At 36.0% G+C, this 25,919-nt stretch overlaps 3 protein-coding genes across 3 annotated transcripts in view; all 3 read left to right on the top strand.

Moving 5' to 3' along the window:
• The window catches only part of nlk2 (nemo-like kinase, type 2), a 71,351-nt gene extending 65,011 nt beyond the window's left edge, over positions 1-6,340 (top strand). The window contains exons 8-11 of the mRNA XM_079887033.1: positions 1,752-1,838; positions 2,882-3,080; positions 4,479-4,572; positions 5,280-6,340. Coding sequence (XP_079743159.1) covers positions 1,752-1,838; positions 2,882-3,080; positions 4,479-4,572; positions 5,280-5,334 — 435 coding nt within the window. The 3' untranslated portion in view covers positions 5,335-6,340. The remainder of the gene's footprint in view (positions 1-1,751; positions 1,839-2,881; positions 3,081-4,478; positions 4,573-5,279) is intronic.
• A 4,567-nt stretch (positions 6,341-10,907) lies between these two features.
• On the top strand, positions 10,908-12,148 carry lyrm9 (LYR motif containing 9). The gene is made up of 3 exons (XM_079885726.1): positions 10,908-11,228; positions 11,529-11,621; positions 11,708-12,148. Exons 1-3 carry the CDS (start codon positions 11,118-11,120, stop codon positions 11,723-11,725), a joined length of 222 nt encoding a protein of 73 aa, XP_079741852.1. The 5' UTR covers positions 10,908-11,117; the 3' UTR covers positions 11,726-12,148.
• Positions 12,149-13,675: 1,527 nt separating this feature from the next.
• On the top strand, positions 13,676-25,898 carry nos2b (nitric oxide synthase 2b, inducible). The gene is made up of 26 exons (XM_079885732.1): positions 13,676-14,385; positions 15,329-15,405; positions 15,485-15,586; positions 15,748-15,896; positions 16,108-16,270; positions 16,361-16,452; positions 16,559-16,700; positions 16,910-17,049; positions 17,786-17,960; positions 18,062-18,163; positions 19,413-19,607; positions 19,766-19,848; positions 20,009-20,153; positions 20,750-20,854; positions 21,048-21,097; positions 21,183-21,357; positions 21,475-21,595; positions 21,921-21,999; positions 22,148-22,338; positions 22,420-22,586; positions 23,466-23,676; positions 23,800-23,887; positions 23,987-24,108; positions 24,211-24,359; positions 24,808-25,002; positions 25,162-25,898. Exons 2-26 carry the CDS (start codon positions 15,343-15,345, stop codon positions 25,198-25,200), a joined length of 3,243 nt encoding a protein of 1,080 aa, XP_079741858.1. The 5' UTR covers positions 13,676-14,385; positions 15,329-15,342; the 3' UTR covers positions 25,201-25,898.
• Positions 25,899-25,919: the final 21 nt, after the last annotated feature.

Here is a 25,919-nt window from a genome sequence, read left to right on the forward strand (position 1 = left end):
TATTTTAAATTATAATAATATTTCACAATGTTACAGTTTTTACTGTATTTTTTAGTCAAATAAATGCAGTATTGGTGAGCATAAGATACTTCTAATCACAAACTTTTGATGATGGAACTTTTGAAAACTAAACTTATCATTGATACTTAACTTAAATTAACTGTGAAACTTAAATCAGTGTGATTCATGTGACAATATGTAGTTGGATGGAAACAATTAGTTTTGTCAGTAGTATTTTATAAACATTTATTATTTTATTTAGTATATGTTTCTTTATTTTTATACATTTTTCAGTGTTATTGGCATTTTATTAAATGTATTATATGCGACCCTGGATCACTAAACCAGTCACAAGTCGCATACATTGTATATGTATATATATAATACATTGTATGGGTCAAAATTATCGATTTTACTTTTATGCCAAAAATCATTAGGATATTTAGTAAAGATCATGTTCCAAGAAGATATTTTGTAAATGTCCTACCGTAAATATATAAAACATTTATTTTTGTGAGTGAATGCAGCACAATCACGAACATAAATGCGATTTTCTCAGTGTGATTTTTTTTTTTTTTTTTTTTTGCACCCTCAGATTCCAGATTCCAGAATAGTTTTATTATTCTATATATTATTAAATCTTGTCCAAACCATACATCAATGGAAATCTTATTTATTCAACTTATTTATTCAGTAATCAATCAAAAATTTGTGGTCCAGGGTCACATTATTATTAGTAGTATTTATTGAAATCATATTTTGGGAATGGAATGGGGGAAAAAAATTGATATCACTTTAGTGTGTTTTGGGCAGTTGCCTTAAGTTTTCCATTCAGTTGCTAAGGTGTTCTGCATGTTGCTATGCCGTTGTTGTGATGCTCTGAGATGTTGCCAACCTTCAAGTCTTCATGGTATTCTAGTCCCTAGATATGACTCAGATTCTTCCTTCAATGAAGGTCTGATCACTTAAAGTAATAGCACACCTCGTTTCCGCTTGGCTGTAGTTATGGCTGAAAGAATTCATTCCTTTCGCATCCTCTTCCTCCATCTCTCGTCCGACACCTTCACCTCCATCGGCTATACAGTCAGCCCTGACGACACGTCATCCCTTTTTAAAGGGTGAATCACCAGCCATAGTTCACATCTGTTCTCAGCTCAAAGAACCTAACCAGGGAAAGCAAGCAATTACCGGTGGGCTTTTTTTTTAAATCAACTCTTTGGCGAGTCAGCTGGGGGGCTTGGGATGGAGGGAAGGTGGGCGGAGGAGATAATTAGACATGGTTAAAAATATCCCAGCTCATTGTCTCCGCTGTCCCACATCCTCAGATAAGTCTGTGGCTATTGGCGCAAGGATCATGTGCTACTGGGAGGAATGTTTTGAATGCTTGAGATTGTTGCGTGCAGCTGAACGGCTGCTGAGACTCACATGACCGGGGTCGACATGCTTAGAAGAAGCTGTTTGTATGTTTTGACTGCTTCTCAGAACAAGATGAAAATGCTAAGAGCTGGCCACGTTTCTAAATCATGTTCAGTCGCACACTTAACACATGCATTTTCACATTTGTTTGATCATGTATTTTTGATCACACATTTGTTTTCATGGTTTTATGTTTTTTCCCCCAAAACTTTTACTTGTAGTCCCTCCAAATATTGAATCATTGATACATTCTGCAGTTGTTTGTTTCTGCCTATATCTGAATATGTATAAGGTTGGTAAAGAACAAATACTTATACAATTTCCTGTTTCTGCAGCCTTCACTTCCTGTCCTGTATACTCTGTCCAGTCAAGCAACCCATGAGGCCGTTCACCTCCTCTGCAGGATGTTGGTCTTTGACCCAGTAAGTGTTCTTGATACTCTATTCTCTTAAACTGGAAGATTACAAACTAAAGACACGCACGCACGCACGCACATATATATATATATATATATATATATATATATATATATATATATATATATATATATATATATATATTAGGGCTGTCAAACGATTAATCGCGATTAATCGCATCCAAAATAAAAGTTTGTGTTTACATAATATATGTGTGTGTATGGAGTATAATTATTTTCTATATATAAATACACACACATGCATATATATTTAAGAAAAATGTGTTATTTATGTATAAAATATTTATATATAATATAAATTATATATAATATAAATATATATACACAGTATATACATGCAAATATTTCTTAAATATATACATGCATGTGTGTGTATTTATTTATAGAAAATAATTATACACCGTACACACACATATATTATGTAAAAACAAACTTTTATTTTGGATCGTTTAATCGCGATTAATCGTTTGACAGCCTTAATATATATATATATATATATATATATATATATATATATATATATATATATATATATATATATATATATATAAATAATATTACATGAATAGTATAATATATTTATTTATATAAAGCTTTGTATTTTTTATGTATAAATTTAACATATATGTGTAGATAATATAGCTACATGAATATATATATATATATATATGATTATTTTAATATTATTAAAATTTTATTACAATTATTACATTTATTATTTAATTTTATATATATATCATTTTAAAATATAACTAATGTTATATATGTGATTATATATTATTAAAATGAAATTTTATTTTATTATAAAGATTCTATTTTTTTTAATTTACAAAATATTATATAAAATAATATATGATTATTTATATATTATTGAAATGAAAAAATGTTATGTTATTAATAATTTAAAATATATTTATATAATTTATATTTATTTGTAATATAAACATTTCATTTTCAATTTAAAACATATCAGTAAAATAGATTTTGAAAAGGAAATTTCAATCAGAACAATTCTGTTCCCCAATCCAGTCGAAGCGGATCTCTGCGAAGGACGCCCTGGCGCACCCGTATCTGGACGAGGGGCGTCTGCGGTACCACACCTGCATGTGCAAATGCTGCTACACCACATCCTCTGGCCGCGTCTACACCAGTGACTTTGAGCCTGTCACCAACCCCAAGTTTGACGACGGCTTTGAAAAGAACCTGACGTCAGTTCGGCAGGTCAAAGGTTAGCGCGGCGCTCTCCCCTGTTGATGATGATTCATTCAGCTCTATTACGCATTGTGCTGATCACAGTGCATATTATACAACACGTGAGCCAAATATTGTTGCTCTATTGATTTACACTTTTGTCCTGATCCACCTTCAGTTTGTAAACGTCGCGTATAAGAGCTAAAGGTCTTAATTGAATTGGCGCATGGGCCCCATCATGCCACTGCATGTTAATCAAAAGTCTTGCTGGGCGTCTCCTGCTCCAGATCCCCTGCTGCTCCTGTTGTTTTCGTGCCTTGTTTTCACCCTTCATTCGGGGCCCCTGGATCTGTGCTTGCCTTCCACTGTCAGTGGGTATTAGTGAGAGTCTGTCGCTAAAAGCAGGCTTACTGTGCTGTCGGCTCAAAATAACTCTGCCCTTCACCCTCCCTCCTCATCCTCCATCCTGTGTGCAACGTGTTTCCACTGGAGGATTAATCTGTGCGGATGGAGCCGACCGCCTAGAGACCTAAAGCGCTTTAGGGTAGGCAGCCGTGTTTGGAATGCGAGGGGAACCCCTTTTGGATCGGCACATGAGGAGTTTCCACGTTGCCTGAGCTAGTTTAAGCTTAACAGCTCGTGTACTAAATTAAAGAGTACAGCGGTTTAGAAGATATTACAGATATTAGTCCACCTGTGGAATATTCCTTCAAAATCAACTCTTTGACCGGAAATTTTACTGCTAGAATAGATTTTCACTTCATTCATAGTTTAGATTTGGTGTTCTAGTCTGGAAGGTGTGTCATCCAAGCAAGTAATTCTTTGTTACAAGGAATGATGACAAACTTGTCATTTTTGTTTAAACTATGCCTTTAACAGGTAAACAGGTTTAGCTTGCTGTATACTTGTTAAAGGGTTGGTTCAACCAAAAATTGAATTTCAGTCTTTAATTACTTACCTTCGTTCATCTTCAGAACACAAATGAAGATATATTTGATTAAATCCGAGAGCTATTTTAACAATGTCTTTACTATCTTTCTGGGCCTTGAAATCGGTAATTATGTTGCAGTCTATGGAGGGGGTAAGAAAGCTCTCGGATTTCATAAAAAAATATCTTCATTTGTGTTACAAAGATGATCGAAGGTCTTACGGGTTTGGAATGACATGAGGGTGAGTAATTGATTACATAATTAAAATTTTTGTGTGAACTAACCCTTTAATGAGATTAACCTAAAAATGAAAATTCTGTCATCATTTACTCAAACTCATGTTATTCCAAACCCATATTTTCTTCGACATGAGCACAGGAAGAAATGTTAAACATTTTTCTGAACTATTCTTTTAAACATGATTGCTTGTAACTGTTATTATTTACAACTGTAACCCGTTATTATTGCTTATTTCTCATCATCCCTCCTCTTTTTCCCCCACATAGAGATCATTCATCAGTTCATCCTGGAGCAGCAGAAGGGGAATCGGGTACCGCTGTGTATCAACCCCCAATCAGCTGCCTTCAAAAGCTTTATCAGGTGAACCCTTTTTCTGTACATACTCTTTAATTTGACCTTGTTCAGGTCATATTTCTAAAAATAGCATAAAGTAAATGAAGTCTGTGTTTTGGTCCATGAAGATTTTTGCTTAGAATGTTTTTTTTTAGATGTACTTTATGATTTAAATAATAATATAGTTATTTAATTTGTATTTAAATCATTTATATTTTTTATTTATTTAGAATTATTATTATTTTACATTTCAGAAGTGAGAATGAGATTTTTCAAATTACAAGAGCTGCTGATAATTGTGAGCGTGATCAGTTTTATGAAAATAATATAACAGTGCAAAGAATTTATTTTTATTAGAAACATACTTTTTATTTAAATTTTGTGATATTCACCTTCATGTCTATGTTCCTAACCTCAGGGTTAACAGACTTAACATAAAAGCCAGTCAGCGTGAATGTCATGATTTTTTTTTTTAACCATGTTTTTGCTTTGGGTTGCCATTGCCAACATGCAATTATTTAATATTTAGGCAAACTTTTGACATAAAAGAGTGTTTAATGTCTTTTCTAACTATTATTGGTGGTAACTACTGCAACTTCAGATGTCCTGATGAATCTAGTGCTTTTCTTGCAACTTATTTTCCAGTGTCTCAACACTAGATGGAGACATCACCTTATCCTTAAAGCAAGACATAACAATCCTTTCTTTCTTTCTTCCTTTCTTTCTGTCCACAGCTCGACAGTAGCTCAGCCCTCTGAAATGCCTCCATCTCCTCTAGTTTGGGAGTAGCTGAGGATGGCGGAGAAGATGGCGTCGATGTGGCGGAGGACGTCCCTCCCGCGTCCACCCTCGCCCCCCACGGACTACTGACCCCCAGGCTTCCCCAAAACCTGCGTAGCATTTCACTGGAGTCTAGGACTAGCCATGCGGCTGATGTGTGTGTGTGTACTGTAATACTTACTAAATGGGAGTTTATAGAAGTAACCACTGCTGATGAGTTCAAGCGGGACACGGGAAGGGTGGGCCTGGTCACGGGGGGTCCGTTCGTACATACCCACTGCTCTGTAGTAGTATACTGAAGGTTCGCGCTCGTGAACCCGTACTTTCGGCAGACGAAGTCGACCCCTGTGGACTTGAATGTATTTTGAACAGCAGGGCAGCAGAATCTGCGCAGTATCCCTGAAGGAAAACTCTTCACGACTATGTGTGCGAGTAATCATGCTTTATTTATTCATGGAAACAGAAAGTGCAGTGCTTCATGTAGTATGGAAATCTTTTTTTTTCACACGCTAGCACCTTACTAAAAACCAAGGCCATCGTCTAGGGTGGAAAACCGCTGTCCCGGCCCTCAGAGGTCCTCTGTAGTAGCCTATTCATTAGGCCAACCCATATAAATTTGTCCCGGGCCTTGTCAATTTTAGCGACGGCCCTCGTAAGAACTGTGACCACTCGTTCGGCTAGAGTGAGCTGCTCATTGCGTTTATTTCCTGCAACAGCGGTGTGATTTTTAGGACTTTCTTCCATTTGTGCTGTCATCTGCACTCTTCCTTTCTTTCTCTATCGATCTATGTTCGCATCTCGCTTTCCGTCTCATATTCAACTTTCGTCAGTAAAAGCAAATCAGTATTCTTTAGCGCAGCACTTGGCAGAGATACTGATTCATAGATACTGTTTCATAGGTTTCTCTTAGTACTCCTTAATGTGGATGTGATGTCAGTATTTAGTGCTTCGGGTGGGTGAGTGACTGAACGGCACAGCGGTTGAGGATCCAAAGCATGCGACATTGGCTCGAAAAACGAAATGCTCGTGCCTAAAGGGTTTATTTGAAGCAGAGGAGACTTAGTGTGTGTCCAGAAATCTTGCAGGTGCTGCAAACCCAACTAGCATGTAGCGGCATAATATAGGGAGGTTGTTCTCAGATGACCTTCGAACCCTGCTATCCCTGATAGAGTATCTAGAATAGCATGCAAACCAAATTAGAAGCCTAAAAACTAAAAAAAAGCTAAGAAATTAGATAAATAATAGGTTGAAGTGTTGGTCAACCAAACCATTCCTTAATTGCAATGGTATATTACCAAACCTTGTCCGTGAAGACAAGTGAAGACACCATTGTGAGTGCATGTATAGACCCGTGCATGTTTATAACTGACTGTGGCATCACGCCAGTGATCCTGTTTATGTCAGTTCAGTGTCGTCTTCTTTGACCCCCCCCCCCCCCCCCTTCAAAAGCTCTTTTTCTGTTGAAAGACTTGTGGAGAGGATGGATCTGAAAAGGGTGCCTGGGAATGGCATATGTTGTGTGTCTGGAAAGCAATTGGAAGTCGTTTTCACTCACTGTACCATGCTTAAATTTCCCATAATGCTTTCTGCACTCTCTCAGACTAAAAGAAAACAAATGGAAAATATTTAATATATTTTTAGATAATTATTTTTATTTCTTCCTCAATGTGCTATGGCATGCTTTCCCATGATCCACTGAGTATGGTATGTAAATAAGCGAGTAGCAGGTAGATTTCAATAGAAACACAAAATCTACAAAAAACAAAAACAAATGACGTATAAAAAAAAAAAAATCGCCAAACAAAAAAAACAAACTATGTAATACTGCTGTATAGAAGTTGAATTAGCCTGCACATTTTTAGGGCTGTGAAATTTTATTTTATTTTTGAGACTTGCATATAATTGTACATATTTTTTTTTTCTCTCTTTTCTTCTTTTTATTTTCCCCTGCACTAGAAAGTGTAGACAAAGAAATAATCCAAAACAGTATAAGTACAAAAACAAACAAAAAACACATAACCAATTATGTTAATTGTGTCTTGTGTGCTGCAGAGCTGTGGATATGAGTATTGAAGTAGAGCCCTTTTTTAATTATTATTATTATTATTATTATTATTATTAATTTCCTTTAAAGAAACACTGAACTGTTTGTGTATATGTATATAATGGATTCACATTGTTGGTCTCTACCTCTCGAGCTCAATGACTTGGTTGTTTACCTCCACGCTTTTATTTTTATGTGGAGATTTAAAACTTGAATGTCCCTTCCGACTTTTATATTCCTATCAAACCCTGTATAAAGAAATCAAAGTCATTACAATTGCGATTGGTTGGAGTTGGTTCCCATCATCATATCCTTGTACAAAGTACCATATTCTCACCCCAGTGTTCTCTGACTGTTAGATCACACAGCATACTTGTCCTGCGAGACAACCTAAGATAATTGACACGGCATCCTTCACCGAGAGACAGCGGATGAGATAAACGTACAAAATACGTGGCGTATCTGAGATAACGTGCGGATTCAAACAGAACCTGTGAGACGAGACTAACACGCAAGCTCCAATGGGCCAAAAGGGGAAGGTACTGCACTTGCTGTCAAGTTTTATAAGGAAGTTTGAAGTTTATACTCAGAGTTAATGGTATTTGAATACATTTTATGACATATATGACTATAATATAACATTTGCATTCGATGCCCTGAAAGCGGAGGAGGTGATTCTTAGGGACCGGAAGGACTCTGTGGATGTGTTCTGTGTTTTGAAAAATCGCCGGTCTCTTTTCAGAGTGTAGATTTGAAGTACAGTGGTGAAGCTCATTAAATGTTGACATTTAAAAAAACCAAGCTGTTTCTGTCCTTATTTTACTTTAGCAATCGATTTTTAAATGTTCTTTACTGCATGTTTCATGATCAAACAAATGATGACCAAGTTAAATTGAGCACCGGAATGCCAGTATTTGGAAAGGCGTTTAATTTGTGTCTCTATCTGTTTTAAAAATGAATTTGCTTATGTTGTTTTTTCCTTCAGAAAGGTGCTATGGTCACACTCAGGCACTATAATGTTTTTGTTTAACTTTTATAATTTATGATTATATGCTTATGTACACAATGGCAGTTACAGAGGATGTCCCAATAGGATGGAAATAAAAAGGGATTGGGGGTAACAACCTAAAGTTAATTATGATATTAACCATCTTTTTTGAAATTTTGGTAATATCATACCAAAGAGAATGGAGTGTTTTAGAGTAAAACAAACCAACTAATATATTGTTAATACTTACTCATGTTTGCGCTGCTGTTTTCCCACCAAAATGATGTCACTTCCTAGGATGATGTCATTATGCACATGGTTTTTTTATTAGTGAGTGGGATTTTATGGAAGACAAACAGAATGGACCATGACATTTAGAAAAAAAGAAATTCTTATAAATCAGGGAGTCACAAAAAGTCTAAAAACCATTCAGTTAAAACATTTTGTTTAAAACATGTTTTGTTTGAGAAACACTTCTAAATATTTATTTAAAAATTCACTTTTTTTCAGGCATGTGCTCAAACCAAAGTGGAATTATTTAAAACTATGTTCATACCTGTGTTCATTTAATTGTAATAAAAGAAAACTAATGTCATTTCTTTAACATGCGAGACATAAATGCACTGAATTACTTTATTACACAAACGAAACAACAATTATGAATATTTGTAAGTTCATGCAACATTCTTATAGGTTTCGTACACTCTTTCATGTGTAACTTTGTAAGAAAAGATCTTTCATTCACAACTATGATTTATGAATCTTATTTTTAATCTACACTGCTCAGCGAAGATTAACTCCCGGTTTCACAGACGAGTCTTAAACTAGTCCCAGACTAAAATGCATGTTTGAGCATGTTTTAACTGAAAGCAACTTGCACTGACATATCTTAAAATATGTCAGTCAGTGCCATTGTTTTATCTCCAGATGAACATCAGACATGTTTTTTTTTTAGGGCACTTTTTTAAAAGCTACTTTAATGTCCTAATTGACCTAATCCTGGCTTAATCTAAGCTCTGTCTGTGAAACCAGGCCTCAATGCTATAGTAGTGACTTCTAAGCATCAAATATAACAACTATGATGTGAGAAGTTAGGCAGTATAAAGGCACAGTGTAAAGATGTGTTGATTCATAAACCATGACTAATATTAATCACTGTTGTTTATGACATTTTTTGGAAAGTTTGTTGGGTCATTTATCTATAAAAAGGATTCAATCAGCCCACACAGCATCAAAAGCAGTCTTAACAGAACTGTCTTTTGTTATAAGGTCAGGATCATAGACTCTAATGTCTTATTATGAGATGTGTTTGACTTTTTGGTTTAATATCTTGAAACCTCACAAAATGTTATCGCTGATGCATGGGGAATTCTTCATATGCGCAAGTACACACACACACACACTGTAAGAATGACTTTGATGCTGCTGGGGCTTTTCTTTCTTAAACAATAAGCGCTTTCACTGGCGTCTCCAGGTGAAATGAGGGGATTGTGGGCCGTCATCTGAATGCTGTATTGACTCGACGTGCAGACAACAGGACAACAGGTTCTCAGCACCTTTCATTTCATTCAAAGGTCAAATACACAAGACAAACAGGATTTTTAAATAAAAAAAATCAGTAATAACTACATTGATCTTACAAGAAATAAAACATTTTTTTTAATAATAAAATAATAAGGAGGTGCAAGTGTACAAAATGTATTTTGAATACTGCGTAGTATGCTTGTTGGTATTTGGTCATGGATTCCATTAAGAAAGAAAGAGTGTCAAAGAGGAACCTCAACCTCTATTTCTATGAATTATGAGTGAATGTAGTAGCCTACATTGCAAAATTAACAGTGAATTTCCGAGATGTTGTCATTTTGAACAATGTCATATCTGCGTGCACAAATTTTCAGGCTATGCACTTAACTTAAAGAAAATCATACAACTACGTGTCCTCAAACACATTTTTTTAATATTTACATATTTTTGTAATAAGACAGAACAATAGTTACTTTTAGATTACTTTTAACCTAACTCATTTATCACATTGAAATAAATAGGATACCATATTGTAGCCATATTGATATAAAAATACAAAGAGAAAGAAAATATATTCCATTCTGGATATATTTATAAACAACATGAAGTGCATTAAACATTACATTACATCAGGGTTTTCCAAACTGGGGTGTGAAGAAACTGCAGGGGGTTTGTTAGGCTAATTAAATAAATCATTAATCAATAAAAAGGTGTTTGAAAGACAATTTCACAAAACTAGAAGACTTTCTGAATGCACATTTATAAGAGATATGCTTTTTCAGAAAGAGAAATTCAAAATATGAAAACAAATTCACCCTTTTCAGATCCATCAAAATTATGAATTATATTTGGTTAATAATTTGTAAGATTCATAAAAAGAACCTGTAGTCTGTAGTACTTCATTTTTGGAGTCTGATTATGTAATCCACCTTACATTATGAAATAAGTTGCTACCCAGAAATGTTTGAAAAATAATCAGCATCATTTTACTGAACAGAGCGATGACTTTTATTATGAAATAACTTCAGGTTAGAAGTCGATGAGGAAGTGGTTCCTCTGTTATGTGTATCCTTCACCTTTACATTTCAAACTATGTGCATGCGACGAGTGTTATACGTCTTATTATATAGTTACAACTCGAAATAGGCCAGATATACTCAATGTTATTGTAGTGCTTAGACTTCGCAATCAAACTTCGAAAAAAGTGCAAGTGCCAGCAGAACACAGACCCTCCTCATGCCTGATCTGATCCGCACGCCGGTGCAGCTTTACCGCTTTCTGCTGCGCTGCTGCAAACTCCTGCCATCAGCAGCCATGCAAAAACACTACCAACACGCCATCAGACAGGTACTTTTATAAACCTCAAACCGAGCTACCTATCAGACTGCAATTAGAATATAACCCGAGAAATGATATGTGCATGAGATTCACCTGTTCTGCTGTCAGGTGTCAATGTGGGGTCAGCCCTATGTTCCCACAGCCCTATGTTCCCACATTTCTAAGATTTTTTTTTTTTTTTTTTACGATTTGTCTAAACCCCAGTTACGGGTAGGTTTAGGGGTGGGGTCAGGGGTAGGCCATTTGTGGGAACATAGGGCTGTGGGAACATAGACATGCACCCGTCAATGTGACTTTCTTTTCTTTCAGAGCTACAACAGTCATGCGGATGAGGATGATCCAGAAAGGATTCAGATGATCATTCAAAGAGCTATATCCGACGCTGAATGGATATTAACTAAAGTACACGCTTCTTTGGCACCAGAGCAAATACGAATCTTCATTATTTGATTCACATTTGATTATAACGTTTTTATCTTCTTTCCTAGTACACTAAAAAGAAGTGATCACCATGGAAAGTATACAGCATGAAGCTGACAACGGTCATTTAGCCCACAGACTTTTGCTGCTAAACATACCAAAATGAAACTGAAATCATACCCACAGATTGTAGATCACCAAATATTCATTCAAGTATAACATTTGGCTGGTTTTTACTTGATAAGTTTTTTATAAGAGTCCCGTTAAAAAGCATCCCGTTATGTTCTGAAAACTTGATAAAGACAATAAAACAAGGCCCACACCCTTAGATTGGCCTTTTATTCACTTTGGATCAGTAGGGGCTCCTGACTGTAAGTTTAGGTCGATTCTGGGTCTTTGGGTTGTGCTTCCTTTGCAAAGCCATTAAAATGATTGATGCATATGAAGTCATATGCTTGCAAGTTAACTTAATATTGTTTTTTTTGTGTTAATAAATGTATTTAATGTTACATTTGTCTACTTAGAATTTTTTCCCCCACCAAAAAATTAGTTTGCGATAACAATAGTTGGCAAACCCCTTTAAAGCAATTAAAGAATTTTCTAACTGATCAATTTATTAATGTGAAATAGTAAATAGGCAGTGCAGTGGGATCAATTTGATCTTTGTAAAAAATCATTTTGTTCTCGTGACAAAGCAGGTATAAGGTGTTTCTGTTTATGAACATGATCATCTGGTTTGTAACACCTGGTTATATAATCTGATATTGTGGGGGGTAATGAGGAAGAATTATAGTAACTCATTTAGCATATCAAATGTACCGATAGATTATGTAATGTACATCGTTGTCCAGGAATACATTTGATCTTTTTCCTTCCCAGACAAATAATCACTGCAGTAATTCGCAGAAATCATTGAATTTATTGTTAGCTACTGGAAGCTGGCCTGTAAAAATTTGAGTTTATGACAGGTCAAATGTTCCAGATAATGACTTTATTTTGTTATAATAGTAAGTTATTCTGTTATCATCATAACATAGTTTGTTAAGGTGAGATAAAAGACAGTGAAGTAGTGAATGCAACAGAAATGTGAATGCATTATAAAAACAAAACTAGTCATCAGTATTACTGTAATTTGTGCGTTTAAATATAAATTCAGGGGTTGATTATGAATCAGATGACCTGCATTGCACTCTTGGTTGTCAAATCCTGTGACATGGTTGCTGTGTGTGACATTCATTAGTTGCCAAATAAATGGATGGAAACTTCATTGCATAATGCAAAATCGAAACTAGTTAGATCATTTCAAGTTTTAATAGCAATGACATCAATTTGCGTGAATCACGCACATGTGCAGTCCATGTGCCGCAATATATTGTTCCATTGTTCCTTTTAGCAAGATTAGATATGATTTACTTTCATAATGAAAGTGATAATAGGATGAGGACAGATCATGGGAACCCACTGATTGCTTTATTATAATATTTTTGCAGTTAACCTGTAAACTGGCAGCTTTATTATTGGGAAACAATCAGATAATTATGTGATTTTCTAAATATGTATGTAATGTACAGAAATGTAATATTAATTGTTCCTTGTATATGGGATATAGATCACCATCAATCTCAAAAGAAATCTCGAAACATTGCAGACTTATTCGATTATGACGCACGTGCAATTTCTGTGAAAAAGTTTGATGTTTCATCTACATTGAAGAGCTTTCAAAGTGAAAGAAGAAGGGAGATTTTCTCATGTGTATTTGAGTAATTTATGGAAGTCTTGTGAGCAGTGTAGTAATAGAAGGGTGTTCTGTTTTTACCAATTGCTAAGACACATTTCCTAGAAACAATAACACATTTCTGCAAGACTAAACACTATAGCATATTGTGCAAACCTAAAACTTATTTAAAACAATCATCTTAAATCTAATTCAAACTGAGTCCTATACAAGCTTTCTAATGAACAGAAACACTGCACACTGAGATTTATTGAACACAATAGGATCAAGCATGGCAAATTTGCGATATAATGTACAGTAAATACATGAATGAGTGGAATGAACTGTCAAATCAAAACATTCACAAGTGCTATTATCATATTTATTATGAATGAATTGGAATAAAATCTGTAATATACAAATTTATTATTTCTATTTTGTTCCTTCATTCATCCAAAGGTCATCCGCTACACTGTATTTTTACTGAACTTAAAATTTAATTTAGTGGTAGATTAGTAATGTCTCAGTGCTCTACAAAGCGATTTAGAAGGTTTTTTTTAATGAAGTTGTTTTATTCTTTGCATGTATTGATTTGTTGCTTTTAATGTTCAATTGTCTATTTGTGTTGTTTGTAATGTGCAATGGTCGCAAATGAGTTTCCCCTTATGGAGTTTTCTAATCTAATCTAATCTAATACAATACATTCATTGACAATTTTGTCAAAGAGTAATAATAAATACAGATCTAGATTGATCAGATAACCTGTGAGGTGTGGTTATGGTTTTGCTTTCGATTCATCAAACTGTCAGTGTTTTACAGATGCTGGAGTTTGAAGATTCCAGTATGGGTGTAATATTATGACATTTGAAACTGTGGTCAGGCTAACCGTCAAACCCTCCTTAAGGCACAATGCCAAGACCATCATAACTCCTGACCTACCCTCGCCAACAGGCTCTCTAGGTTGAGTATATAAGCACGTTAAAGTGGGAAAGTCACTATTGCAGACTGAGAGAAGGACTGCCTGGCACTGAGGTAAGAAACTCATGTTGTTAATGAAATTCATTATTGCATATCATACATTAACAGATATTAGATGAATGTAAAAGCATATATTAAAAATATAAAATACATGTATCTTTAAAAATTCTATTCTCATTTATGTTTTATAATGTGTTGTTATGTGTATCACAGCAAAATCCGTGGTGTTAAATTAACACTGCTGGGTGTCTATATGGGTCCACTCTATACAGTGTTGACCAGAATTGATGATAATTCTGATAACTGCTGTTAACAAGCAGAATCACTGAAGGAAATATGAACAAAAACAGAAGGAAAAAAAAAAAAGAGACGAGCAGAAACACAAAAGCTACAACTGACTTCCAGCCACTGCTTTAGATTAAATGAACTGAAGATGAAAGACATTAAATCTCTCAAGATCTCAGCAGAGGATGATTTACTATTACTATTCACTAACCAGTGTGACATACTGTATGTGTACAAAAGCTCTTATAGAGAATTAAGTTAACACTGATGTTTTGTTGTTCAAACAAAACTATTATTTTCAATAAAACATCAACATCTAAACCTCTGTAAAGATATGAGAAAAATAAAGTCAAACTGGTTAGTAATAGGTGAAGCTGGTAATGCTGTTTTTGGAGTTGTTTAATCATCCTCTTCTGAGATCTTAGATTTAATGTAGTCGTTTATCTTCAGTTGATTTAATCTAAGTCTGTGGCTGGAAGTCAGTTGTAGCTTTTCTGTTTCTGCTCGTCTTTTTTTTTTTTTTTTTTATTCTTATTTCCTTCAGTGATTCTGCTTGTTAACAGCCGGTGTCATCAATGGCCAATCATCCCTTAAATAATCACTTAATCATCTAATTAAAAGCAAGACTGCTTTAGTGTTACTTTTTAACACTCTGTATAACACCCAGCAGTGTTATCAAAAACTGTACTTCAACTTCTGATTTTCCATTCAGTATTTCAGGGAGATATGGGGAACCAGGCCACTAAAGACAAGAAGGATGTAATACTCCACCAGATTAAGCCGAATATGGTGAGCAAAACTTCAAATGACATGAAATGCAATGTCATAAATGAAATGCAATATCCTTAAGTTCTTTCGGTTTGTCTAGCAATGGGAGAACAAGGTAACTCGATGCCCATTTTCCAAGCAAGTGAAGAACTACCAGGATGGTTCGTGCCATAAGGATACATTACATCACAGAGCAGTTAAGGTGAACAGATTTATGAGCCTGTCCCACTGAAATATTTTATTTGTATTTTTACTGTATGTGTGTAGAGGTCCTCATTGCCTGCTGAAATTAAGTTATTTTGGTAATAGCATGGGATGATGAGTAGTACAGGATAAGTTTGAACTTTCCCCCCTTATCTTTAGAGCCAGGTTTGCATGTCTAAGATCTGTGAAGGCTCTATAATGACTCCAGAGGCTCTGGTGCGCTGTCCTTCCTCCACCCCGCCAGGCTCTGATGAAATCCTCATGCAAGCTATTGACTTCATCAATCAGTACTACAAGTCAATTAAAAAGTAAGAACCTATAAGTTCATAGCCACCAGAGACCATTTTTGGTAGATCAAAATGGGTTTTAAATGGTTTTATCGTTAGTCCACTCTAATACTGAATACGTGGTTACGTTCTTGGTTTTCGTTTAATGCCGTAATAAAGCAGACCATGAATTTGCTTAATTCTGAAAAGTGAAAAGGGTAGGCAATATGACTGAATTATATCTGTTATTCAGCTCAAAAATTGAGGAGCACCTGTCTCGTGTGGAGGAAGTCGCTAGGGAAATAGATGCTACTGGGTCATATCAACTCACCACAAAAGAACTGGAATTTGGGGCCAAGCAAGCATGGAGAAATGCACCGAGATGCATTGGCAGAATTCAGTGGGCGAATTTGCAGGTAGTTTCTCTATTTTGGACTAAAACATGTATCATATGTGTAGTCATATACTGTAGTTCTGTTTACATTATCTCATGTTTTTCTGTCCAGCTGTTTGATGCACGTAAATGCAGAACAGCTGAAGATATGTTTCAGATGTTGTGCGATCATATTCAGTTTGCTACCAATGGCGGCAACCTGAGGTAAACCAAGAATGTGTTATTTGAGCTTTTTAATAAACCATCCCATCTTCATTGTCTTAGTAAATTTGATGTGATGCTGTCACAATAAAGAGATTTATTTTCACAGGTCTGTCATCACCGTGTTTCCTCAAAGAACTGATGGTCAACATGATTTCCATGTGTGGAATAGTCAGCTCGTACGATACGCTGGCTATAAGATGGCAGATGGAACAATAATAGGAGATCCTGGCAGTGTTGACTTCACAGAGGTAGATACCAGTCTATTTTCTTTATAATAGATATTTTCTCTTTTTGCAATAACTTTTTTAGAATATCTATCTACAGTATATGTCTGTCTGAATGCTACCAAATACAAATATTCTTTTTAGTCTTTCATTTAATATGAGGTCACCAAAACGTTGTTATAATTATGAAATATATACTGCATTAATGTCTTGTCAATACCCATATTTAACAGATGTGCATCCAGCTTGGGTGGACACCAAAGTACGGCCTATTTGATGTGCTTCCACTGGTGTTACAAGCTAATGGAGAGGACCCTCAGTTATTTGAAATTCCCCAGCATTTAATTTTGGAAGTTCACATGGAGCACCCACAGTAAGTGACATGGTCTTGTACTGGCTGGGAAAACAGGCTCGCCGTAGATTAAAAACGCTAATGGATTGAAAACATTCTAAATGGTTGTTACATCACTATGCATCAAGGGTTCTAGTACAAAGACTCAAAGTCAGACATTCGGTCTTGTAGCTTGTCTAAATTTGAGTGCGATGTTGTTTACGCAGCCCACCAGAGCTCTTGACTGAGCTGCTCAGATTTCTGAGATGACTTGCATTCCACTTGATTTTGTAGCAAATCTGTTTGCTTCTTGAACAGAAAATTATGCAAGGCTTTTCCTTTTAAGAGCTCGTATTGAAAGGACCTTTAAAATCAAACGCTCCTAGGCACTTAAAGATCAGGCTAGAGTGGCAAAGCCATTCAATCCTAAAACAGCCCGTCTCTATGCCACATTCTTTCATCCAGACCTAACAAATGAGTTTAACCAGTGAGGCCTAAAGTCAATCCAGACTCACTCCAACACTTCCCATTAGAAAGCTACCTAATTAGTAGTGAATTTGACTGAAGTGCTGTTTGATGGGCTCCAATAATGGTGCAATCATGCAGACCTAGAAGTGTTATGGATTTGTGTCAGCAAAATGGATGAAAATAAGAGGGGGTTTTTAACTGAAATATTGCATTTAGTAACATGGTCAAGGGTTCGTTTGAACTGGTAGCTAAATATATGCCAATGCATTTGCATGCCATTAAAATTGTATGGTTTAATTCACTTCTTCAGATACGAGTGGTTTAAGGATTTGAACCTCCGATGGTATGTGTTGCCTGCAGTGTCCAACATGTTGCTGGAGATTGGTGGTCTTGAATTTCCAGCATGTCCTTTTAATGGTTGGTACATGGGCACTGAGATTGGAGTGAGGGACTTCTGTGATGCCCAACGCTACAATGTTCTTGAGGTGCTACAATTTTTCTTTCTGCTTAAAATATTTACAGTCAAGAAGAGAAAGTTTAGAGGATCTTTGATACTAATTTTCTTTCATTTTATTATGTCCTTCAGCGGGTTGGCCGCCGAATGGGCTTGGAGACGCAAAAACTGTCCTCGCTATGGAAGGACCAGGCCCTGGTGGCCATCAATGTCGCAGTGATGCATAGTTTTCAGGTAAACAAAGCAAATAAGTGTAAAACACTTGTGAGAGACAGAGGATTTTGTATAATTTTTAACGGCCCCTAAATCTGACTGGTTTGTGACTCATGTGACTATCACTATCACTGGAAACTGAGACCCACACAGCATTTGTTCTCTGGATTTACAGAAAAAAATTTCTCAACATTGCATATCTAATCAGCTCTTGATGAACACATTAATTATTATTTGAATTATCACTCAGTGAGTCATTTACCATGTATTACTGTCTTTGGAAGGCTTTTGTCTTTCAAACATGTACAAATTCATGTCATTTCATATTTACATGCAGTGCAGGGATTCCCCAACTTTTTTGTCATCTGAACCACCTGAGACTTTAAGAGAATAAATTAGGATTATCAAATTAATGTAATGAAAAAGTTAGGTCAAAAGTAATCTAAAAGTAATCTAAAAGTAGTCAGGTTATATGGATTACGTTACTAACTACAATTTTTGTCATGTAATTTGGAGTCATTAACCAACTACAATTTGTAAGTAATCTACCCAGCACTGTCAATTTGTCAAAACGTGAAATAGTTACAAAATATTTTTATTTTATTTTAATTATTTGCTGTTAAATGTAGACCTATTAAACTGATAATTCACTGACTTGAAAGTCTGTGAATCTGAAAAAAAAAAAGTTGATAAACATAATAAACATACATGGATACAGGTCCTTGAAAGTGCTTGAATTTATTTTGTGCAAGAAGTTTTCTGGAAAAAATTCCATATTATTCCCTCCGTGTTATTTCGCCAACACTTCATTGCCTATGCATATTAGCTTGCTTGATTTACGTTAGTTACGCGCTACATTAAGTGTTTCCCTTGTAAGGTACTTTGTGTTGTACATTGACACATTAAGTCCTTGAATGGTCCTTCAATTTGAAGTGAACCAAGGTGTGGGAACCCATATATATTGATAAATTATTTAAGAGACAACATGTGTGAGAAGCTAAATCTTAATGTAAAATATTTTAGTCAAATTAAATTAATAGAAGAACTAGAGGTGGATAACATTCTAATATATAATATTTTTATGAAATAAATATAAATAAAAAAACAATATTGGGAAATTATTGGGAAAATTTATGGGAAATGATTCACATTTATGCACATCATAAAGTTATTCTACACTGGAAAGTCAATATAAGGGTTAAGATGAAATTTGACCTTGTTAAATGTTTATTCACAGTTTTATGATCTTTTTTGTCTTACCGACATACAGAAAAATAAGGTCACCATTACTGACCACCATTCTGCATCAGAATCCTTCATGCAGCACATGGAGACGGAAGTGAGTCTGCGTGGAGGCTGTCCAGCCGATTGGGTCTGGCTGGTGCCGCCAATGTCTGGATCCCTAACTCCTGTGTATCACCAGGAAATGCTCAACTACATCCTGTCACCCTTTTTCTACTATCAGGTATCATCCTAAATATCTATTGTGCATTCATCAGAAAAGCTGCATTGCTGGATTATTCTCTAGTCTAGTGGTATAAAGCTATGTGAAGTATGATGATGTCCAAACTAAAGTTTTGGGATGTTCTTGCCTTAATGCGTCTCATCTGTTTCCATTTAAAGCCTGACCCGTGGTTGACATACAAGTGGAAGGACAAGAAGAGAAAAGCGAGGAGGTGTACAATCAGCTTCAAAGGATTGATCAGGTACCACAATATCATATTCACACTTCCTCAACCAGAACAACGCAGTGCTGTTCTCTCAGAAGAGATCTGTCTGCAACAATGTAATGAATATTTGAAAGGTTAGCTGTGGACATTTGGTGAGCAGCCAGTATAGCTTCTTGTTTTCTTTTCTCTCTTTTAGAGTAGTGCTCTTCTCTCAGACACTCATTAAATCAGTCCTGGCCAAGAGGGTGCGTTGCACCATTCTCTACGCCACAGAAACAGGGAAATCACTGACTTTTGCCAAGAAACTAAATGCCATGATGAACTGTGCCTTCAGCTCCAGGGTAAGAGGACCATCACCCCCGATGTAACTTATCGCATCATTACCAACACTTGTGGCATATGTGGCACATTCATAACAATATCCCACTCTAAGGTGGAAATGACCCAGTTTCACTTTTTTATAAAGTCCCCCTGTAGTCAATCATTTTATCCCTTAACTCATCTTTGATCACCAAATTACATGTTTAAACATTTTTTTCATGCCTTAAAATAGCTTGAATGTAACTGTACACCCTCATTTAGTATACACGGTTCTATGAATATGGAAATTAGCCCCGCCTCCACTTGTTGATGATCACTCATTGACGTGATTGGTTACAAGGTAGCACGTTTTTGAGACTGTCTTTGGTTCACTGCAGTTTTAAAATACTCAGCAATGGTGTTGACTTATGCGTTTGCACATGGTTTGTCTTAAAGCATATTAAAAACACCACATAGACATATAAACATTAAAAGCTTGATTTTCAGCACAGGGGGACTTTAATAATGCTATATGTAATAAATGATTAAAAGGAATACTGTTCAATTAAACACTAAGATTTGACATTGACCTTTTAGTTAACACATACATATGTGAAACATTGTGCTATTTATACAGGTTGTTTGCATGGAGGACTACAACTTCAGTGAACTTGAGAAGGAAAGTCTCTTAATTGTTGTCACCAGCACCTTCGGCAGTGGAGACAGTCCAGGAAATGGAGAGGTGTGGATATATTTATGCACAGTGACCTACTGTATTTTAATGAAAAACCGTTACCACAAAAAATAATGCTGCATTTAGTATGTCCAAATGAAAAGGTCTTCAAGAAGAAGTCATTTGCTTTTGGAATGATTCTTTGTACAATAACCACAAAAGATATTTGATAATTAGAATGTGATTCTTACTTTCCTCTCAGAGTTTCAAGAAGCAGCTTCTCAGTCTGAAAAGCCTCAGAAACAAAGTCAGGTCAGTATTTAAAATCCTCTACACTTATCTTCTCTCCAATCCTGTGTAGAATATATTGTTTGAATTGTTTCTTTCCCCCACACAGGTTCTGTGTGTTTGGTCTCGGCTCTCGAATGTACCCACACTTCTGTGGGTTTGCCCATGCAGTGGATGATAAGCTTGCGGCGCTGGGAGCCGTCCGCGTGTCATCCACAGGAGAGGGAGATGAGTTGAACGGACAGGAGGAAGCTTTCTCAGCCTGGGCCTGCACAGCCTTTAAGGTCTAAATAAAAGAATATTAGAAATATAATTAATAAAATAATCATTGAGCATCCTTTGTTTTCTGTACTTTGGTGAACGTTAAAATGAATCATGATGTTTGTTTTCTGTATGTAAAGGATGCGTGCAAGGCGTTTAACATTCAGGGTCAGCTTCCAGGCAGCGATGGTCTGGCAGATTCCTGGGATCCGCAGAGGCACAGAGTTCAGAATGACAGCTGTACACTTGACCGAGTCGCAGGTACATTTAATACCATTTTATTTCTTTGAAAGAAACATCAAGGGGACATTATGGGCAAAGCTTGACGAAACCTGTAGAAGTAATTAAAAAGATAAACAAAAATGCTATATTGAGAATATTCTCGCCATTTCTCATTTTTAAAAAATATGCTGCATGACAGAATTATATACAGTGGAATATGGAAATGCTTAGTGACATTTTGACATTTTAGATTCAAATATGCCATTTAGCAATCATTATAAGAAATGAGCACTCAAGAATCATGTTATTAACAGATTTGCAAGATTTCTGCAGTGATTGATTATTATTTGGCTTGGTTTTACAGCTCTATCAGCTCTCCATTCTAAAGCTGTGGTTCCCATGAAGCTGAAAAGAAGGCAGAATCTACAGAGCCCGAAGTCAAGGTTTGCTCTCAAACCAACTTATATTTGTGCATCTGCATTTAATTATTATTATTATATTTTTTTTTATTAAAAGCTTTTATTTTTTCTGAAACAAGTGCCTTGTTTTCTCACACAATATTTAACAGTATTTATTTTTACGTGATCTCAGTCGGTCTACAATATTGGTGGAGCTGGAGATGGATGGGAACACTGAGCCCTTAAACTTTGCCCCTGGAGACCATGTGATGATTTTCCCAGGGAACTCTCCTGAATTAGTAGCTGGCATCCTAAAGCATCTTCCCAGTGACCCTCCTATCAACCAGAGCATTTGCTTGGAATTCCTCAATGATTCCTACCCTGGTACTGAACCATATAACCTAATTACATAATGGAAGTCTTACACATAATAACATAATGATACTTAATAATGTTGTCCTGCAGATGGTGGAAGGTGGCAGAGAGATGAACGAATACCACCATGTCCTCTTGCCCAATCTCTTACTTACTATCTTGATGTCACCAGCCCACCCTCACAAAGCCTCCTCCGCAAACTCTCAAAGATGGCAGGGCAGGAAGACCACAGACAGCGCCTCTCTGCACTAGCAACAGTAAGTCATTTTTTGACAATCACAGATGTTTCAGAACTAAGGATGAGAATTGCACAGAATTTAACAACTTTGAGGGTCTTTTAGTAACTTTAACGGATAAATATAGAGGAAAGAAATGCATTTCCCATTGCCATATGATGAGGTATTTTTCATAATAAATCATTTTTTACAAATCCTTATAATGGGCACATTTACACAGACTTTTTAACACATTTTCGAAGTCATAGAACGGACCGACTCATTCATTCAGGAATCAGACTACATTGACTGTTTGATTTGCTAAAAAAAAGTCTAATTGGAATCGTTCATTCGTGAGTCGGCCAACACTGGTTGCGTTGTGTGTTGAGTTAGCTAAAACGAACCTCCTGTAAGAGTCTTTTTCCCGGAATTGAACTATGCTGGACTATACTGGTCAGGCTTTGTTTGATTCACTAAAAAAGAACCGACTCATTTTAATCATTAATATGGGAATTGAACCACACTGGTTTTGTTGTGTGTTTTTGATTCGCTAAAAAGAGCCTGCTCGTCAATCGTTAGAACGCCATCCCGAATGCACGTGCGAGAACCGTTAACAGACCCGAATGTCATTCAGTTCAAGTTAAGTTAAAAAGATTTGGAACCAGTTTAATATTGCATTTTTAAGGCAATATACAGTAATATATAATGTCTTGTGTAAATTAATTATTCATGCTGAAAAATCCAAAGTAGTATCCTAAAAGTGTTATTGATAATAAAATGCTTTACGTTTAGTCCATTTACAAAATAATGGGTTCATGAACGCTTATGCTCATCTTTCATGAAAAATGTCTATTGTGCGCAATTATCATGAATTGTTTTCAATGGAGTTTAAATACATACCAAGACATCCCTCTTCTACAGGACCTCCAGGTTTACAGAACATGGAAGGAGTTCCACAAACCTACCTTCCTTGAGGTGCTAGAGGAGTTTTCCTCTCTGGAACTTTCTGCTGCCTTTCTCCTCAGCCAGCTGCCTCTACTGAAGCCACGTCTTTACTCCATCAGCTCCTCCCCAGACCTCCACCCTCAGGAGCTCCACCTCACGGTGGCAGTGGTCAGCTATCACACACAGGGTAGAGGAAACCATATTGATCATTTATTAGTTGATACCTGAACAGTGGAACTTCCTAGACGTATAACTTCTAGAATCATTGAAGAAATGTATTTGTTGTTGTCATATGTCCTGCGCTGTTTAGAGGGAAAAGGTCCGCTGCATTTTGGTCTCTGCAGTACCTGGCTCAATACCATCAAAGAAGGAGACATGGTGCCATGTTTTGTCCATAGGTACCTTTCATTTCACATTCTCAAGATGTTCCTGAGAGAGAAATGCAGCCCAAGGTGTTTTCCCTGATCATAATTAACTAACTTTTCCAACAATTCCAGCTCTGGCGGCTTCCACCTTCCATCCGACCCTAGTGCTCCCTGCATACTTGTTGGAGTTGGGAGCGGCATTGCTCCCTTCCGTGGCTTTTGGCAACAGCGATTCTATGACTTGAAAAAAACAGGTATTGAATTTTATCCCTGATCACATTCAAGTCGTTTCAAAAAGTCCACTGAAATGGGCTTGCCTCAAGTTGTTGACCCTCAAGTTGTGTTATTTCTCCAAGGTCTGAAAGGGAGTCCGATGACGCTTGTGTTCGGTTGTCGAGATTCAGATACTGATCATCTTTACAAAGAAGAGACTCTGGACATGAGAGATAATGGCACTCTAAGCAGTATCACAACAGCTTATTCTAGGCAGACTGGACAACCCAAGGTAGACAAACACAACTGTAGTTATATATATCTTGAGTGATATCTATTAAGTATTACAATTATAATCGATAATAATAATAATATTGTTTTTATTATTTATTGTTATAATTTGTCAGTCTAAGCTTTTGTTTTTGAAACGGATGCCGTAGTATGTCTTTTTCAGAGGTGTAAACTCCAGGTTCAGAAAGTAAAAGTCATCCTGAGTATCCTCAGTAAACCTGGATTTGCTAATTAGCACAGTTTTTCAGCCAGGAGATGAAAATTAATGAAATCAGTTCATGGGTGGAATAAACATGGCAGGACTTTCTGACCTCTGGTCTTTTTGCTGATGTTCATATCACAAAATATGAAGAATTACTTTTTTACTCAGATCTAAAAAATGATTCTGAATGGCTGTTAACATTCTCTGGTCGTTGCTTATAGACATTCTGCATTTGTTTTTGGTCCAGGTTTATGTCCAAGATATCTTGCGAGAGCAATTGAGTGACAAGGTCTTTGAGGTTCTGCACCATAATCCAGGACATCTGTATATCTGTGGAGGCATAAACATGGCTCATGATGTGGCCGCCACTATCCAGGAGATTTTAGTCAGCCGGCTGGGCATCACTCTTTCACAGGCTGAGGAATATCTGTCAAAGCTCAAGGTGAACATTCAGCATGTTGACACATTTTATAGCTGCTTCAGATAATGTCTTACAGCATTTATGCTCATATGAGGGCTCAGTTGCCCTGAAATGGTGAATTGTTTACAGTCTGTCATTTTACAGTCAATAATTTTAGATGGTTATGCTTTTTGTTCACAGAATGAAAAGCGTTACCATGAGGACATCTTTGGATCCTAGTGGTCGAGATCACTTATACCATCTTGAGATTTTCAAAGTCCAAACACACCAAAAAGGGGGACATTTTTATCTTTTTATTTTCATACAGCTTCCAAAATAATGCCAAAACCTGTCTTAAGTCAAATCACAAATATAAACTGGAAACACACGCAAAAAAGTAGCAGCAATGTATTTAAATGTGGAATTTACAGTTCTAATTATAGAGAGCATTTTATTTCCTACTTGTAAATAAACTTATTTATTTTTTATTTTAATGTATTTTTGATTTGTTTTTGGGAAGACTGACCTGCACTTTGCTAGCCTATTGAGTAGTGCTTTTTATGGCTGTAACGAATTGCAAGAACAATTATTTTGGATTCTACATTTGCCATGCTCAATGAAACAACAGGAATCACCTCTATCTGACCTTTTGAACCAAAAAGTTATCATGTACATGTTACAAATGCTTATATAATCAGCCACCTAAAAATTGTCCAACATACTAAAACATGTTTATTTTTCTTGGGTTTCACTTTCTGTTTGTCTATGCACATTTTCAGTTTAAACCATGAGGCTTTTGTGTTTATTGTTATATATGCTCCTGTGGCTCATACTTTCTTATATAATCACCTCTCACAGTGTTAAGTGTTGTATAAAGTTGTAACTGGATGTTTATGGTAAATATTGCATCTTATAATAAAGTCAAGTTTGTACTACTAAGACACGGTAGTGTTTTTTTA

The sequence above is a fragment of the Squalius cephalus genome, assembly GCF_949319135.1.
Source record: "Squalius cephalus genome assembly, chromosome: 11".
NCBI classification, from domain to species: domain Eukaryota; kingdom Metazoa; phylum Chordata; class Actinopteri; order Cypriniformes; family Leuciscidae; genus Squalius; species Squalius cephalus.

What these genes read in the sequence shown, in the direction of transcription:
- nos2b (XM_079885732.1), top strand. Translation starts at nt 15,343, where the DNA reads ATGGGGAACCAGGCCACTAAAGACAAGAAGGATGTAATACTCCACCAG. An exon ending in ACCAATGGCGGCAACCTGAG is followed by an intron (nt 16,453 to 16,558) that starts GTAAACCAAGAA and finishes TTATTTTCACAG; the next exon opens with GTCTGTCATCACCGTGTTTC. An exon ending in AATATCTGTCAAAGCTCAAG is followed by an intron (nt 25,003 to 25,161) that starts GTGAACATTCAG and finishes TTTTGTTCACAG; the next exon opens with AATGAAAAGCGTTACCATGA.
- lyrm9 (XM_079885726.1), top strand. Translation starts at nt 11,118, where the DNA reads ATGCCTGATCTGATCCGCACGCCGGTGCAGCTTTACCGCTTTCTGCTG. An exon ending in ACCAACACGCCATCAGACAG is followed by an intron (nt 11,229 to 11,528) that starts GTACTTTTATAA and finishes CTTTTCTTTCAG; the next exon opens with AGCTACAACAGTCATGCGGA.